Below are 16,489 nucleotides of genomic sequence, written 5' to 3'. Positions count from 1 at the left end.
TGAAAACCTATCCCACTAAATAATAAATTAATGGGTCCTGGGATACCCTAGCCAGAATGACATTGTCTAGCACCATTTCATATTCATATTTCATTTCATATTTTACTATTCATTATTTAGAAAAAAACCAAACATAAACACAAGAAGTAATCACAGTGAATAACTTTTAACCCCAGCACTTGGGAGGCAGATCTCTGTGGGTTACTAAGCTACAGAGAGAGACACTGTCAAAACCAAACCAAACCAAACCAAACCACAATCTCCTTTAATCCCAATGCTGGCATAGGGGTCAAGGAACAGAGGCAGGTGGATGATCTTTGAGTTCCAGGTCAGCCTGGTCAGGTCTACAGAGTTCCAGGCCAACTAGGAACTAGGATGAGAGGTTAGGTTCATAAACTCATTGCATATGTGTGAGACTATATTGTGGTTGTAATGACCCTCTTACTCTGTGCTTGCCTGGAGTTAAGTTCAGCCCTATATTGACAGAATAGATACAATATTTATCATGGTAATCAGAACAGGAAAAAGATTAGAAAAAAATTAAGAAAGAATGGGAGATTTATAAAAAAGAAGAAATCGCTGCCTAACTGCTTGAATGACTTAGCATTCACCACAAATGCTTATGAGATGTTTCATTTGTATGGGTAGGTAGTCTATTTTGTTCTTTTTACTTGTTTGTTTTTTGTATTTTACCTGCATATATGTCTTTGGGGTTTTTTGTTTGTTTGGTTGGTTGGTTGATTGGTAGGGTTTAGTTTCTTTTTCAAGACAGGGTCTTACTATTTAGCCCTGGCTTTCCTGGAACTCACTCTGTAGACCAGGCTGTACTTGAATTCAGAGATATGTTTGCCTTTACCTCCTGAGTGCTGGGATTAAAAATGTGCACCACCATACCCAGCTGTGTCTGTATATCTTGTGCATGCATTGCCCACAGAGGCCAGAAATGGTGTCAAGACCCTGGAACTGGAGTTAATGGGTGTGATGGTTTATTTATGCTTGGGCCAGGGAGTAGCACTTTTAGGAGGTGTGGCCTTTTGGAGTAGGTATGGGCTTTAATACCCTTTGTCCTAGCTGCCTGGAAGCCAGCCTTCAGATGAAGATGTGGAACTCTCAGCTCTGCCTGCATCATGCCTGCCTGGATACTGCTATGCTCCTACCTTGATAATAATGGACTGAATGAACCTCTGAACCTGTAAGGCAGCCCCAATGAAATGTTTGCCCTTTATACGACTTGCCTTGGTCATGGTGCCTGTTCACAGAAGTAAAACCCTAACTAAGACAATGGGTAAGTCATTTGTTTCTGCCAGTGTGGATGGCTTTTTATGACAGTGTCTCAACTTCAGTCTGGCCTCAAATTTGCTATGTGATAGCCAAAGATAATCTGAAATGATCCTCCTGCCTCTACTTCCCAGCTGAGATTACAAGTGTAATTATAGTTGACTGACACCATGAGAAAGAACTGTGGAGAAAATTCTGAGACTAGGATAAGTATATGACAGTATATTAATTATTTGTATATTTGTAAAAATAGACATAGGGCAAGAAGTACAGCTGAATATAGAATCCTTGCCTACCATGAGCCAGGCTCTAGGTTTGATTTCTCTGCAGCACACACACACACACAAATAAGCAAACAAATCATAATCCAGCTGTAGCTAGCAAGATTCTTGTCTTGTCTTTTCTGCCACCATGGGGATCAAACCCAGGTCCTTGAACACACTAGGCAGGCAACCTACCAATGACTGACATTCTCAGTCATCAGGCTAATAGTTGTGATGTTTTTGTCGACGTTTTTGGTTTTGTTTTTCTATTTCATGATCGCTATGTCAACAACCCAGGAAACAAATGTATATCAAGGCAAACAATTTAGAGTTTTATAGAGTTAAGAAGTTATCCCCTCCATCAGAACACTGAGGCAGACTAGCATGCTAAACACTATAGCAAATAAAACAGTTAAGCAGTTACTTACAAGGAGTTCCCCTGCAGGCTTCTTCCATAGTCACCCTGACATAGGGCTTACTAAAGTCAACTTCAATTTCATCAGAAAAAGGAGCTGGCTGCCGTAAACCCTGAACAAGAAAAAATTAAGTTAAATTCAATGGTGTTCACTCAAGTACTCAACATACCTTTAAAGTACAGTCAGTTATTCAATTGTGTGACTAAAATTTCGTAACACTGAGAAGGAAAGAAAAGTATTCCAAAGTGAAGAGTGAAAGCTGCAGCTTTCTTCAGACTGAGTTAACTGTGGCATGAAGAAGGAACACCTTTCTGGTGATTATGGGGTTAAACTTAGCAGTCAGACTGGGAAGCTAAGCAGTGCTCTGGAAAGATGGCTCCCCACAGCATGGTGGAACAGCAAACCTTGGACCCTGTGACAAAACCTCTACACTCCTTCAACTAGAGAATGAATGGGAAGGCGAGCAGCTCTTCAGTGGAACCCTGGCTGCTTAACGTCTGCTCTGATTATGTTCAAATGCTCCCTAGGAAGCAAGGACTACCACGGTGAGCATCATTTAAAGGAAACAAGGGTCAGGGAAGTTATGAGAACCATATGTGCTAAGAAGCAAAGCTGAAACCAGAATGTAGGCGAACTTGTCTCTCTGTACATGGCTTCGCTTGGGAGGTTTTGTTTAATTTATTCCTAAATTTTTATTTCTATTAGATACTATAATGAATGGAACATTTTTGTTTTTTGTTTTGTTTTTGTTTGTTGTTGTTGTTTTTCGAGACAGGGTTTCTCTGTATAGCCCTGGCTGTCCTGGCACTAACTCTGTAGACCAGGCTGGCCTCGAACTCAGAAATTCACCTGCCTCTGCCTCCGGAGTGCGGGGATTAAAGGCGTGCGCCACCATGTCTGGCTTGAATGGAACTTTTTAAAAAAAGCACTTCGGTTGTTTCTTATTAGGATACAGAGATGTAACTGATGACTACAATGGACTTCTGTATGTTTCCTTGGTCCTGTAACTGCATAACTCATGTCTCTCCCCCGATCCTCTGACTCTATCTCCTAAGAGCTGGGATTACAGGTGTGTGCCACCATGCTTGGCTTCACCTATTAGTGTTAGTGGTTGTCCTAGTTTGTTGATGCCTTAGGATTCTCTGTACATGAAATACTGTCATCTGTGAACAAGTACAATTTAATCCAGTTCTTTTCAGTCTGGATGGTTATTTCTTCTTAGCATGCCATATTGCCATTAGAATGTCTAGTACAACACTGAGCAGAAGGAAGGAGATAAAGATCCTAGCCTTATTCCTAGTCTTGTAGCAGGGAAATTGTGAATCTTCACCATTACATATGATGTGAGTTGTAGGGTTTTTACCTAATTTTTTTCTCTTAAACTAGGCTCAGGCAGTGGTTTTCAACTTGTGGGTCTTGATGCCTTTGGGGAATGCATATCAGACATCCTACATAACAGATATTTATATTATAATTCATATCAATAGTAAAATTACAGTTATGAAGTAGCAATGAAATATTGTATGGTTGAGGGTCACCAAAACATGAGGTATTAAAGAGTTGCAGCATTTCTGCTCAGTTCGAAGATTGAGAATCACTGTTCTAGCGTCTACTGCCATGATAACATATTATAACTATGTAATATAATACTGTTTGCTCAACTCAAACATCAACACATAAGTGCAGAAATAAATGTGGTATGATACAAGATACAAGTGTCATTTACCAATAAGAAATTAAGCAGTGCCATATACCATGACATGAGTTAATCCTGAAAACATATTCAGTGAAAAAGGCCAGCCACATAATGTATGTTTCATTTATATATAATGTCTACACAAAGCAACACCAAAGAGACAGAAACACTAGTGGTTTCCAAAAGCTGAGCAGAAATGGTTGATTTGCTAGTAAATACAGGCTTCTGTGGGGTGGTAAATATACTCTAAAATTGGTTACAGGATATGACTGAAAAAACAATCTATGATTGTACAGAAAACGACTAACTTGCACAGCTGTGAGAAACTTACATGATACATCAGTTACGGTTCAATGTAGCTGTTCCAAGAGAAGAACAGTTTTGTTTGCTTTTGCTACAGAGCTCAAAAGGAGTTGAAAGTACAGGTGTCCAGTGGCGATAACGAACAAAGGCAGATGCTCTTCCCTCTAGGGTCAGTCAGCGTGCTGGGTGAGGGGTCTGGGCCATTGGCCAAGGCTAATCAGCTGGCGTATACCCAGGAGATGGGATAGCAAGTCAGTGAACCCATGTAAACATTTTACAGGACTCTATGAAGCAAAGTAATTTAAAGTCATGAAATTCTCCAGTTCTAAGGACCAAGGAATTTCAGTCTTCTCAAAGCTCATTTCTCCTAACAGACTGAAAGACTGCTGTGTCCCCAGTGCAGAGACTGCAGCTTTGTGGTTATTAGTTGTCCTTGCTCCAGATGGACTGCTGAGCTTCAGCCACAGTCTCTTTAGTCTGAATTCTCTGAGGAACTTTCAGAAATTAACAATGCACTACTTTTTTTTTTTTNGATGGTTGTGAGCCACCATGTGGTTGCTGGGATTTGAACTCCAGACCTTCGGAAGAGCAGTCGGATGCTCTTACCCACTGAGCCATCTCACCAGCCCGCACTACTTTTTTGTTTGCGTTTTGGATACAGTGTCCCACGTGTAGTGTTTGATGGCCTCCACTCTGATGTAAACCAGGCTGGCCTTGAATTCAGAGATGCCTGCTTGCCCAGTACAGGAGTACTGGTGTGCTGGGAATAAACACAGCTTTGGTGGCTACTAGGTCATTTTCCGAGTCTTCTTTGACATGTAGAATCACACTCCCTAAAATGTCCATGTTTTTGTCTATGGAATCTGTGAAAATGTTACCTTACATGGCACAAGAGGTTTTATAAATACGGCTAAATTTAGGCTACAAGGGCAAGAAAATTATTCTGGATAATATGGATATGGTAAATGCAATCCCAAAGTTTTTGTAACTAGAAAGAGAAGGCAGGGAATTGCAAGTCAGAGCAATGTGATGGCAGAAGCACCAGTGAGAAGAATGTCACTGCGCTGGCCAGCACCGAGTGCCACACAATGAACAGCCCCTGGGAGCTGGAGGAAAACAAAGGAAATTACTTTCTCTGCACTCCTGTCTCTGCCAACACTGCTTTTAGCCCCAACACCCATTTCAGATCTCTACTGTCCAGAACATAATCCACCTACAGTTTAATATAACTCCAATGATCCGCAAGTGTCTTTTGGTGTGTTTTTAGGGGAAGCTTTAGAAAGGTACTAAGCTGAGACAGGAAGTTTTCAATGGTGTCCTTCACCTTCACAGTAGTCTAGGAAGTATGACAGAAATGTCCCAGGGATGAAGATATATAGGAGACAGTAGTGGCTGTGCCCAGCAGTAAAGTGAAGGATTGACACAGGAAGGACCTAAGAACACAGGACACATTCCAAATCACTAGCCAGAACCGCCACTCTTTGACTTTGTTACCACAGATTTGACTTTTAGCCCAACATGGGCATATCGTCCAAATTTTTCTTCCATTTTTTCTCAATCCCCATGTACAGCTCCTACAACTGAATTGTAGTTCATGTGGCAAGAAAGCTAACAGCTTTCCCACTCACGGTTTGCTCTGCCCATCACTTAAGAACACTAACGGCGATGTCATCGATGCCCTATTGCTCTCTCCCCCCACCACCAGGGTGTTGCCAGTCACAACTCTTCACTCACAACTGCGCAGCGCTGCACTTTGGAAGGAATTCCATCTTCCTCTGTTGCTCCATTAGGGCCAGGTGCTTCTTTCCTCCTTTTCCTCGAATTGACTTTAGCTGAACTCTGTGCATCCATCTTCTTTTAACTGCTCAAAAAAAAAAGAGGGGGAGGGTGAAAAAGTTTGAACCAGTATTTCAGAGACACAAATACATTCAGCATAACATTAATTACAAAGTGTAAATTTCACCAAGATGAGCCAATGGCAAAAACAAGGATTCATAAAACACCACTGTGCAACAATGGCCACAGTTAATCTCCTGACCTTGAAACTCCTCCCAACACTGCAGCCTACACACAGCCCATTTCATATCTTGGCTGTGTGCAGAGGACTGTGATAACTGGGCTGAGAAAGATACCAATTCAAATCAAATTAGCTAAAATGTTTGTGACCAGTTGGGAATATTTATCCTTATATTATTGATTACAAATTCCTAACCTGAAAACATGAAATACAAAACACTGTGAAATCTGAATTATTTTTAACACACTGAGGATATTCAACTTACACAGACTGCGTGTGCGTGTGCATGTGTGTGTTCTACGTATGTGGAGGCTGAGACAGGGTTTCATTATGCAGCACTGGCCTAAAACTCACCCTATCGATAGACCTGGGTGGCCTCAAACTTGCGATGCTTCTCTTGTCTCTACCTTCCAAATACTACAATTACAGGAATGCACCCCACTTCCAGCTCATACTCCTTGTATCTATAGAAATACAGAGGCAATGTGAGAGCTGTCTTTGGTAAAATACTCTTGCCTCAGCCTCCTAGTGCTGGGATTACAGCTGACAGTCACCATGCCATTTCTTCTTCTTTCAGGGTCACTACCTCAAACTAGTTCAGAATTTCCAGCTAATAAAGCACACCAAATCTCTTTTTCCAAAAGAAAAAATCATTTTTCTGTCTAACTTAGCAGAGAGTTTCTGGTACCTACCTTTCATGAGAATGAGAATCAATGTTCCTATTTAGATATGGGCTTATGCTACCTTGCCAACCCCAGTGGAAATATTTGCATTAAAAGAATTTTTTTTTACAAGCCTGGTGAGATGGCTCAGTGGGTAAGAGCACTGACTGCTCTTTCCAAGGTCCTGAGTTCAAATCCCAGCAACCACATGGTGGCTCACAACCACCTGTCATGAGATTTGATGCCCTCTTCTGGTGCATCTGAAGTCAGCTACAATGTACTTATGTATAACAATAAATAAATCTTTGGGTCGGAGCAAGCATGGACTAAGTGAGCAGAGTTAACCAGAGCAAGCGAGGTCAACCAGAGCGAGCAGGGGTCCTAAAAATTCAATTCCCAACAACCACACGAAGGCTCACAACCATCTACAGCTACAGTGTACTCACATACATAAAAATAAATAAATCTTTAAAAAAAACTTTACTACACTTATTAATGTGTGTGTGTGTATGTGTATATGTGTGTGTGTGTGTGTGCACACGCACATATATGTAGAGGAGGTCAGAGGACAACTAATGGGAGCGAATTCCTTCTTCCTACCATACAAGTACTGGGGACTAGACTCAAGTTGTCAGGTGTCAAGTGCGTTTACCCAAAGAACCACCCTGTTAGCTCCCAATTTGCATTTTTCTTGGGTAATACAATCTGCATGGAAGAACTGATTTCTTTTAATGATGAATTGTCAGGCTCCCCCCCGGAACAGAGAGAGAGTAAGCTCTACAATTAACTGTCATTTCTACCTAAGGTAATGAACGGCAGGGGAAAAGAAAAGACAGACAGACTGAGGCCATCCCCTTTGCCTCCGTGCCTCTTGGAAGCCCGCCTGGACAAGCCATTCTCTGAGCAACTGTAGCTCTGCTTTCCTTCCCTTCTTGCAGTTCAAGTCCATGTGGAAATGTGGCAAGATCTACAAGAAACCTGACCAGATTCTTAAGAGGCTTAAGGTAACGCCCTGAGAGTCATAGCTAAGCAGGAGCCTGACCTAGAGAGTTATCTGTCTAGAGTGGCAGGGGAACACACCCAGAAACTGCCTTTCCTGACAAATGCAAACTGGCATGGAACAAGGTACAGTGTCTGGAGAAACTGAATTCTCCCAGTTAACAACTGTTTTTCCAAAAATGTGCACTGAGCTGAGAGGCTTGGTAAGAATGAAGTCAGTCCAGTTTCTTACTTGCTTACTGCAGGCCTCTTCTATAAGCATCTCTTCAATTCCTCAACCGAGGCTTCTGTGTGTATGTGTGTGTGTCGAGTTGACAACAACTAACCAGCACATATAAAGAAAATCACAGTATGCCAGGATAGTAATACAAGCCTGTAATCTCAATACTTGAATGTCAAAGGCTGAAGAATGAGTTCAAAGCCAGCTTGGTCTATACAGCAAGTTCCATGGTCGTCATAGTTACATACCAAGACCTTGTCTCATAGAAGGAAAACCTGGAAATGTAGCTCAGTGGTAAACCTGCCTACCATGCAAAGGCATTTGGTCCAACGTTGAGCACCACAGACACATGATCATGGTGTAGATGGCTCAATGAGTAAAAGTTCCCACTGCCAAGTCTGATGACCTACATTCAATGTCCAGGTCCCACATGCTGGGAGGAGACAACCAACATCTGCATGTTGTCCTTTGACCTCCACACATGCACACTCCTCCCATAAATCAATGAAGAAATAAAAAAATGAATACGTGTACTAAAATTCAATGTAGGTAGCAACTATTTTAAGGAGGCTTTACTTGCTACAAGGAAGCCACATGCAGGGGTGTACCTTTAGAATGTTTGATAAAGGATCCCAAACCTATCATGTGACAGTGTGCTAAAGAACAAGATATTTACACAATGTCAAAACATCTCTCCATAGATTATTAATTATAAAGGGGAAAGGGTCACCTTGATAGTAGGAGAGTGGAAAAAATCGCTCCACAAAACCATCCACAATCCCTCCTGTTCCGAGGTACTAAAGATATACCACTCATTCAAAGTGTGTCAGAGGGCTGGGCATGGTGGCACACGCCTTTAATCCCAGCACATGGGGAGGCAGAGGCAGGCAGACTTCTGAGTTCGAGGCCAGCTTGATCTATGGAGTGAGTTCCAGGACAGTCAGGGCTATACAGAGAAACCCTGTCTCAAAAAACCAAAAACAAAAACAAAAACAAAACAAAAAACCCCAAAGTGTCAGGAAGAAACAAACAAACAAACAAACAAACCCCAACTGAAGGACATCCCACAAGAGCCTATAGTCTTCAAAACTGCTAGTCATGAAAAGCCATGGAAGGTTGACAAACTAAGCCTACATGCTTTTAAGAGCCATACACTGAAGTGTCTTGAAACAGAAAAGCACAATCTACAGCGTACTCCAGGTAAAGGAGAAAGAGAAGCAGAAGAAAGAAAATACCATATCTGACTACAGCAAATGTTTGCAACATATGAATCTCAGAGGAGCATATGGGAATTTATTTTAACATTTCTGAACTTCATGATGGATTTTATTTTTCATACATTTTCCCCCCAACACAAACAGAGGAAGGGAAAACAAGGAAAATGTGTACAATATATATATTTTTAAAAAGCAGAATTGAAGTGTGACTCAGTTGCAAGCACTTGCTACCAACCACAAGGTCCTGTGCTAGATCCCAAAATGAGAAAATATTAAAGTATGACCCTAGACTGAACACAGAGACGATCACCTCAGTATTCCTGCAACTTTATTTTATTGCTAAAAATCTCTACAATCTCCGGCACAGGCCAGCCCTTATATGGGATTATCTCTGGAGTCTCAAGAAACTAGTTCCTTCTCAGTCCCAATGTGTTGAGTCCTAACATGTGCTACATTACACATATTCATGTACTATATAACATATACATATTAAGTTCGGAGTTCATTTGTGTGTGGGCATGTTCCTTGGTATAAGAGTGTGATGAATGAATCTTTAAGAGATGAAGCCTGGGCTGGAGAGATGGCTCAGGGGTTAAATTAAATGGATCAGGTGCATATATTAAACTGCACAAGAGAACTGGAAGAATATTCAGTGATTAAGATAGCAGACTGCTCTTCCAGAGGACCCCAGTTCAGTGCCCAGAACTCACACCAGCCAACTAATACTGTATGGTGACACATCCTTTAATCCCACCACTTGGGAGGCAAAGGTAGGCAACCTCTGAGTTTGAGGCCAATCTGGTCTAAATAGAGCTCCAGGACAGCCAGAGCTACATAGACTTTGTCTCAAAAAAACTAACGCACACACTCGCGTACACACACGCATGTGCACACACACACTCACACACACACACAGACTGCACATTAATACACCTGTGAAATCAGACTTAAAGAGCTCCAGCATATCCAGCACCTTCATGTTTCCTTATACCACTTGTAGCCTGCCCTTCCCCTCAGGTTTAACCTGATTTTGTCATGTTCTCCTGAGAGCTAATGGTAGATGGCATCACAATGATGGAAACACATTCTAAAGGCAGAAATCACAGGGAGAGGCTGCTTTATCTATACACGTTTCTGAAGAGACTCTGGGTTCCAATATAGACCTACCTTAATACCTACTGAGGATGCAAAGCCCCCAGAAACTTCCCATTAGGCTCCATATCTTTTTTTAAAATTTATTTTATTTTATGTATATGAGTACACTGTAGCTGTACAGATGGTTGTGAGCCATCATGTGGTTGCTGGGATTTGAACTCAGGACCTTCAGAAGAACAGTCAGTGCTCTTAACCCCTGAGCCATCTCTCCAGCCCAGGCTTCATCTCTTAAAGATTCATTCATCACACTCTTACACCAAGGACCATGCCCCCACACAAATGAACTCCGAAGGGATCCACTCAAAGTCTATAAAAACCACAGCATTCTGCCTGTTGCCCCAAAGTTCACGTCTATCTGTTCTGAAACAACCCAGTGCAGCCCCAGGGTACCACAAGACTGAGGAAAGAAGCAAACAGACTTAAGCTGTATAGAATATAGCTTATTGGAGGATGACTAACAGAAGTATGGTCATAAGCAACATCGAGACCAGTTAGAACCTGCAAGCTGGGTCAAATGGGGGAGGTGTTATTTATGGGTCAGGACAAAAATGACTTTATCATGGCTGGAATGTACCTGCTTTATCTTAAGATAATAGCAAAGAGTCAGGAGTGTCTCTGGATCAAGGGTCCCTATGATAAGTTGACACATGTGACTCTAATGACTTTCATCCATTTATGATTTGCTGGGAAAGTGTGCAAAAAATGGTTACTTGGAAGCAGACATGGTGGCTACAACTCAAGACTGTAGTCATGTGAACACATATCCTTATCACCTCACAGTGCAAAATTCTCATTCCTCTCCACAAAAGTCATAACAAGCTCCAGCGACAAGCAAAGGTCCAAAGTCTCATCTGACACTCAAGGCAGCCTGTAGTGAGAATTTCGGTTTCTTAAACCACAGTTATGCTCTGTGGGTATGTGGGATGTGGGGCTGCTTCAGATCTCACAGAAGCTAACTGTGATTTGTCTCATGCTCTGGCAAGGGAATGATTCTGCCAGCTGAAGATACACTTGGAATTCTGGGACTCTTGAGAGGGTATAGAAATGCCAGAGCTCCAAGAGGCTGCTGCAGTTTATCAAACGGTCATGAGCAGAGATAAACTGCTAAGATCAACTCGCCCCATGGAACCCGATGCCCCTCGTCAGCAGGAAGTAGTCTGATGAGATCCATGCCTCCTTTCCCCTCTAACCTTCCTCTTCTCTTACCTAGTGTTCGGTGGGGCGGGGGTTGGGGGGGGGCGCACGTGGAAGGGATGGTGTGGAGAAGGGTGGTAGGTAAAAGAACTCAATAAAGTAGCCAAAATTACAGTTATAGCAATCATGTCTATATGTGATTCCCTCTAAAACAATAAGCAAGTTACATATACCCAAGATAAAAATGGTGGAATAGGGATAGAATAAAAAAAAAGCTAGTGATAAGTGGAAAGAAACAAGTAGTCCAAAGCCAGTCTGAAAAGGCAGCAGGGAAGACACTAACGCATGAAGCCCAAGGCCACATCTTTCACTTTGCTGAGGAGCGAGTCCCCAAGACTTTGCTGCTTATCACCTGGGCTGGTTTTCCACACTGCCAGAAGCTCTGCTTGCCAGACCCACTGCTGACAGTTGTACCTTTTTGGGATCCCAACTGCTGCCCAACATGCCTGACTACACCAGAAAAGGCTTATGAGGAAGTTTCTACCCTGTGAGAAACTGCTCAGCCTCCTACAGAGGCTTCCTTTGAAATCTGGGTGGGTGCTACCATGACCCCATAACCCTTACATTCTGCATACCTGCATACCCAGCACATAGACACTAAAGTACAAGCTGTACCTAGACCCATGTGATTCATGCCTCAGACACCAAATGCTTGGCCAGTCTGAAACAGGGAAATTAATTTAAGGCACTTCCTCCCTAAGACACTTATTGCAGTAATTCTGTTCTGCCAGTCCTTTGGGCCTGTGATGGAGGAATAGCCTGATTTCTGAGCTACATTAGCCTTTTCCGATTATCCCAATGCTAAGCATCACTCTCTAGCACTCAGCTTCTTGGACACATCCTTTCATCACTTTTCTTTGTTCCTTCTCTGGCTGCATAGCTTCCAAATCTTTCCACCTTGCTTCCTTTGCACCTTAGCTTCACTGTAATCTGGGTAAAAATAATAACTCCTGTTTCTCAGCCCAGATATTCACTTGTTTTGAAATCCCTTCTACCAGGGGCTGGAGAGAGAGCTTGGTGGTTGTCTTAGTTACTGTTCCTCTTTCTTTGTTTTTGTTTTTGTTTTTTTTTTTTTTAGAAATAAGGTTTCTCTGTGTAGCCCTGGCCATCCTAAAACCTGCTCCATCGACCAGACTAGGCTCCAACTCAAGAGATCTGCCTGCCTCTGTCTCCTGAGTGCTGGGATTAAAGGCATGTGCTACCACTACCCAGCATCTTAGTTACAGTTCTGTTGCTGTGAAGAGATATCATGACCAAGGCAATTCTTATAAAAGAAAGCATTAAATTTGGGGCTTGAAGTTTTTGAGGGTGAGTTCACAATTATCATGAAGTGGATAGGCACTGTGCCAAGCAATAGCTGAAAGCTTCACATACTGATACACAGGCACAGGGAAGAGAAAGAGAAACTAGACCTCGAATGGGCTTTTGAAACCTCAAAGCCCACTCAATGACATACCTCCTCCATCAAGGCTGTAATATCCAAAATGAATTCAAGACCACCCAGTACCTTCCCCCTTCAAAAAGGAATTTCCAAACTATACTAGCAGGCCAAGTGCAGAGCCAGATAAGAAAGCTGGCTGACTAAACAAATGTAAAAACATAGTTTTAGTGGTCAAAATGATTAAGTCTACAGCTACCAAAACAATATTAGCTGTTCTCAGAGAAATAACCATAACAAGATAGCAGTTCCCAGAGAAATTCCCCTACCCCACCCCACATGGAATTCTGAGAAAGACCACAACCGCCCTGACCTTGCTAGGATTCCCTGTGACGTTAGTAGCTGTGACTGACCCATAAGTTCAAAATGTACTATTGCTTTGCTGACCAAATCATAATAACCCACCACGGGGACAAACAAAAGTGAGTTACTAGGCCAAAGGGTTACTTAGTCACTATGCAAACCAAACAATGCCTAAAAGGGTTACTTGCTACACCAATGAGAACCCTGTACCCAAATCTGCCCCTTACAAAGGTATAAAAGTGTGTTCTTTCTTTGTTCTATGTCTCTCCTCTGGCCTGCGTGCTGAGAGGGGAGACCCCAATATGTTGTATCAATAAAAAAAAATCCTCATGTGGTTTGCAGCGATGGCAGTTTCTGTGGTTTTTGTGAGTAAGGGTCTTTTGACAAACTCCAACAGGCCATACCTTCTAATCCTTTCCAAACAGTTCCACTAACTGGGGACTAAATATTTAAATATTTAAACCTATGGACCATTCCCATTCCAGCCACCACAGTGGTTAAGCCACTGGCTGTTCTTCTGGGAGACCAGGGTTCAGTTCCCAGTACCCACATGGTGGCTCACAATCGTAACTCCAGTTCACGTGATATGATATCCTTTTCTGGCCTCTTTCAGGCTCTACACATGCATGGTGCACAAATATACATGTAGGTAAAACACCCACACACAGAAAATAAAATAAAATAATTTTAAAAATCTCTTCTGTAGTCTCAGCTACTTGAGAAAATGAGAGAGGAAAATTGAAAAGTCAAGGCCAGTTTTAGCCACATAATGAGTTCAAGACCAGAGTAGATGACTCTGACCAGTGTCTCAAAATAAAATTAAAAAGAGAGCTGGGGATAAGGCTCAGTAATAAGGGTGTTTTCAGAACATGCACAGGATGAAAAAGGGAAGAGAGAGACAGAGAGAGAGAGAGAGAGAGAGAGAGAGAGAGAGAGAGAGAGAGAGAGAGAGAGAGAATATATCCCTTTACCAAATAAATTAATCTTTCATTTGTTTTTGTTTTTTGAGACAAAGTTTCGCTACGTAGCCTTGGTAGAACTCACTCTGCTGAGCATTTATGTAACACCTGCCTGCCAAAGGCACTTTAAAATGATTAAAACCCAGTGTTTACAACCCTTTGACCTATCCACATACACACATCCCCTACTTTGAGATAAGGTTTTTCTCTGTTATAGAGCCCTGGCTGTCCTGGACTTGATTTGTAGAACAGGCTGGCCTGAAACTCACATAGATCCGCTTCTGCCTCCCAAGTGCTGGGATTAAAGGGGTGCAATGCTATGCCCAGCGCTGTCAACACCTTTAATCCAAGTATTCAGGAGGCAGAGGCAGGTAGATCTCTATGAGTTAAAGACCAACTTAGTCTACACAGTGAATTTCATGATAGCTAGGGCTACATAGAAAGATCTTGACCAACAAACAAATAAGTAAACAGATAACTGAAAAGAAAAAAATAAAATTCATCAGTTGGTATCAGAAAACACTAGTAGACAATTAATGCAATCCTCAACATATAAGAAGGTACTGAATAATTATCTTTATATATATATGCATGTGTTTAACAATTTTTTTAAACCTTATTTTTTCTTTTCTTTTTTTTTCTTTCTTTTTTATTTTTATTTATTTATTTAGTTAGTTAGTTTCAAGACAGGGTTTCTCTGTATAGCCCTGGCTGTCCTGTAACTCACTGTGTAGACCAGGCTGGCCTCAAACTCAGAAATCCACCTGCCCCCACCTCCCAAATGCTGGGATTAAAGGTGCGTGACACCACTGCCCGGCTTAAACCTTATTTTTAATGGTGTTTTTTTAGATGCTTTAACCTCCCTTTTAGCCCACCACCCACCAGAGGTAGTGGATACGGGGAAAGTGGACCTGTTTGGAAATGGTTCTTTTGGAGCAACTCCCATCTGTGTTGTCAACAGTTGAGTTCACAGGTCAACAGTGGAAGCTCAATCCTCTTGCAAACAATTCACAGATATATCAGCAGTCCAGTTCTGGTAGAGGCGGGATAGCAAACAGGAGTCAGCAGCCTGGCACTACCTAGCAGAGACAGCCAGGCTTCAGCCTGGGCACAAATCAGCAGGAGGGACCAGGGCCAATAGGAACACCAGGAAAAGTTCTCTGTAGTGCCTCTCAGCAAAGCAAAGATTGGTGAAGACCCAAAACCAACAAGTGTTACACAGCTAGCTCTATAAGCAAGCCAAGCTCAGCCTCCGTCACTGTTGAATCTTATTTATACCTTCCAAACATCATGTGTTCTCCATGGGTCTTGCCTCACCACAAGTCTTGTCTCAGCACGTGACTCTGTCTCAGCTGACATCACTCTGCCAATCAAACTGAGCCCACAGAAGCGACAAGAAACTGCAGCACACTATCAGAAGTTTTTTAGTGCATTTTCTCTCTATGGAGTCCCAAGAAATGGAGCTCAACTAAGCAATGTAAGACAGATCAATACATGCATGTCATTAGTGAAGAATCCTTCATCACGTGTTCTTTCACATGCTTGCTTAGCAGAACATCCTCTTTCCTGTGTCTGCTTCAGTAAAACGTTCCTTCACAAGTCTGCCTTAGCCCTTCACCTGTGTCCACTTTTACAAAACACTCTTTCACGTGCTCGCTCCAGCAACACACCATCCAGCACAACAGACTCTCCACAGGACCCTTACGTCTCTACTTGGATGTGTTACACTGGACAGGGCAGAGACTTACCCTGAAGGGCCAGGCAACAAAAAGTAGATTACTTACTGGAAGGTTCTAGACACATTGGTTTTGTAAGGCAGAGTCTCTATACAGCTCTGGCTGTCCTAGAACTCACTCTGTACACCAGGTAGGCCTAGACCAGGTTGGTCTGCCTCTGACTCCCAAGTGCTGGAATGAAAGGTGTTCATCACCACTTCCCAACTGAGAGACAGGTTTTAATTGAATATAATAAATTCTTTTCAGGAATTATCTGCCAATGGATTAGGCACCTCAGGGGCAACACAAAGCATTCAGAATAGATTTTCATTAGAGATACTACTGTGCATGGAGAAACACCTCTCCCTAGAACAGAGACTCACAGCCATTATCTGTGGTGATACAGAAATACCAACTGACCTTTACATCTAAAAGGTTATAATAGACCTATTCCTTTTAAAGTTAATTTTAATCATAATTCTAAAAAGGTTCATGCTGTACTTTGTTTTAATCTGTTGAGATAACTTAATCTGAATGCCATCTACCACAACTTCACATATTCAGTAAATTAAAAAAGCAACTTTGGCTGCTGCTGCTGCTGCTGCTGCTGCTGCTCCTCCTCCTCCTCCTCCTCCTCCTCCTCCTCCTCCTCCT

The 16,489-nt window shown here is 42.2% G+C and overlaps 1 protein-coding gene across 1 annotated transcript in view; it reads right to left on the bottom strand.

Moving 5' to 3' along the window:
* Pcyt1a (phosphate cytidylyltransferase 1, choline, alpha) overlaps nt 1-16,489 on the bottom strand; it is a 44,895-nt gene that overhangs the window by 17,913 nt on the left and 10,493 nt on the right. The window contains exons 2-3 of the mRNA XM_021209220.2: nt 5,691-5,817; nt 1,970-2,069 (exon numbers count right to left, since the gene is read on the bottom strand). Coding sequence (XP_021064879.1) covers nt 1,970-2,069; nt 5,691-5,807 — 217 coding nt within the window. The 5' untranslated portion in view covers nt 5,808-5,817. The remainder of the gene's footprint in view (nt 1-1,969; nt 2,070-5,690; nt 5,818-16,489) is intronic.

The sequence above is a fragment of the Mus pahari genome, chromosome 12, assembly GCF_900095145.1.
Source record: "Mus pahari chromosome 12, PAHARI_EIJ_v1.1, whole genome shotgun sequence".
Lineage (NCBI taxonomy): Eukaryota > Metazoa > Chordata > Mammalia > Rodentia > Muridae > Mus > Mus pahari.
This window is presented reverse-complemented; position numbering and strand designations above follow the sequence as displayed.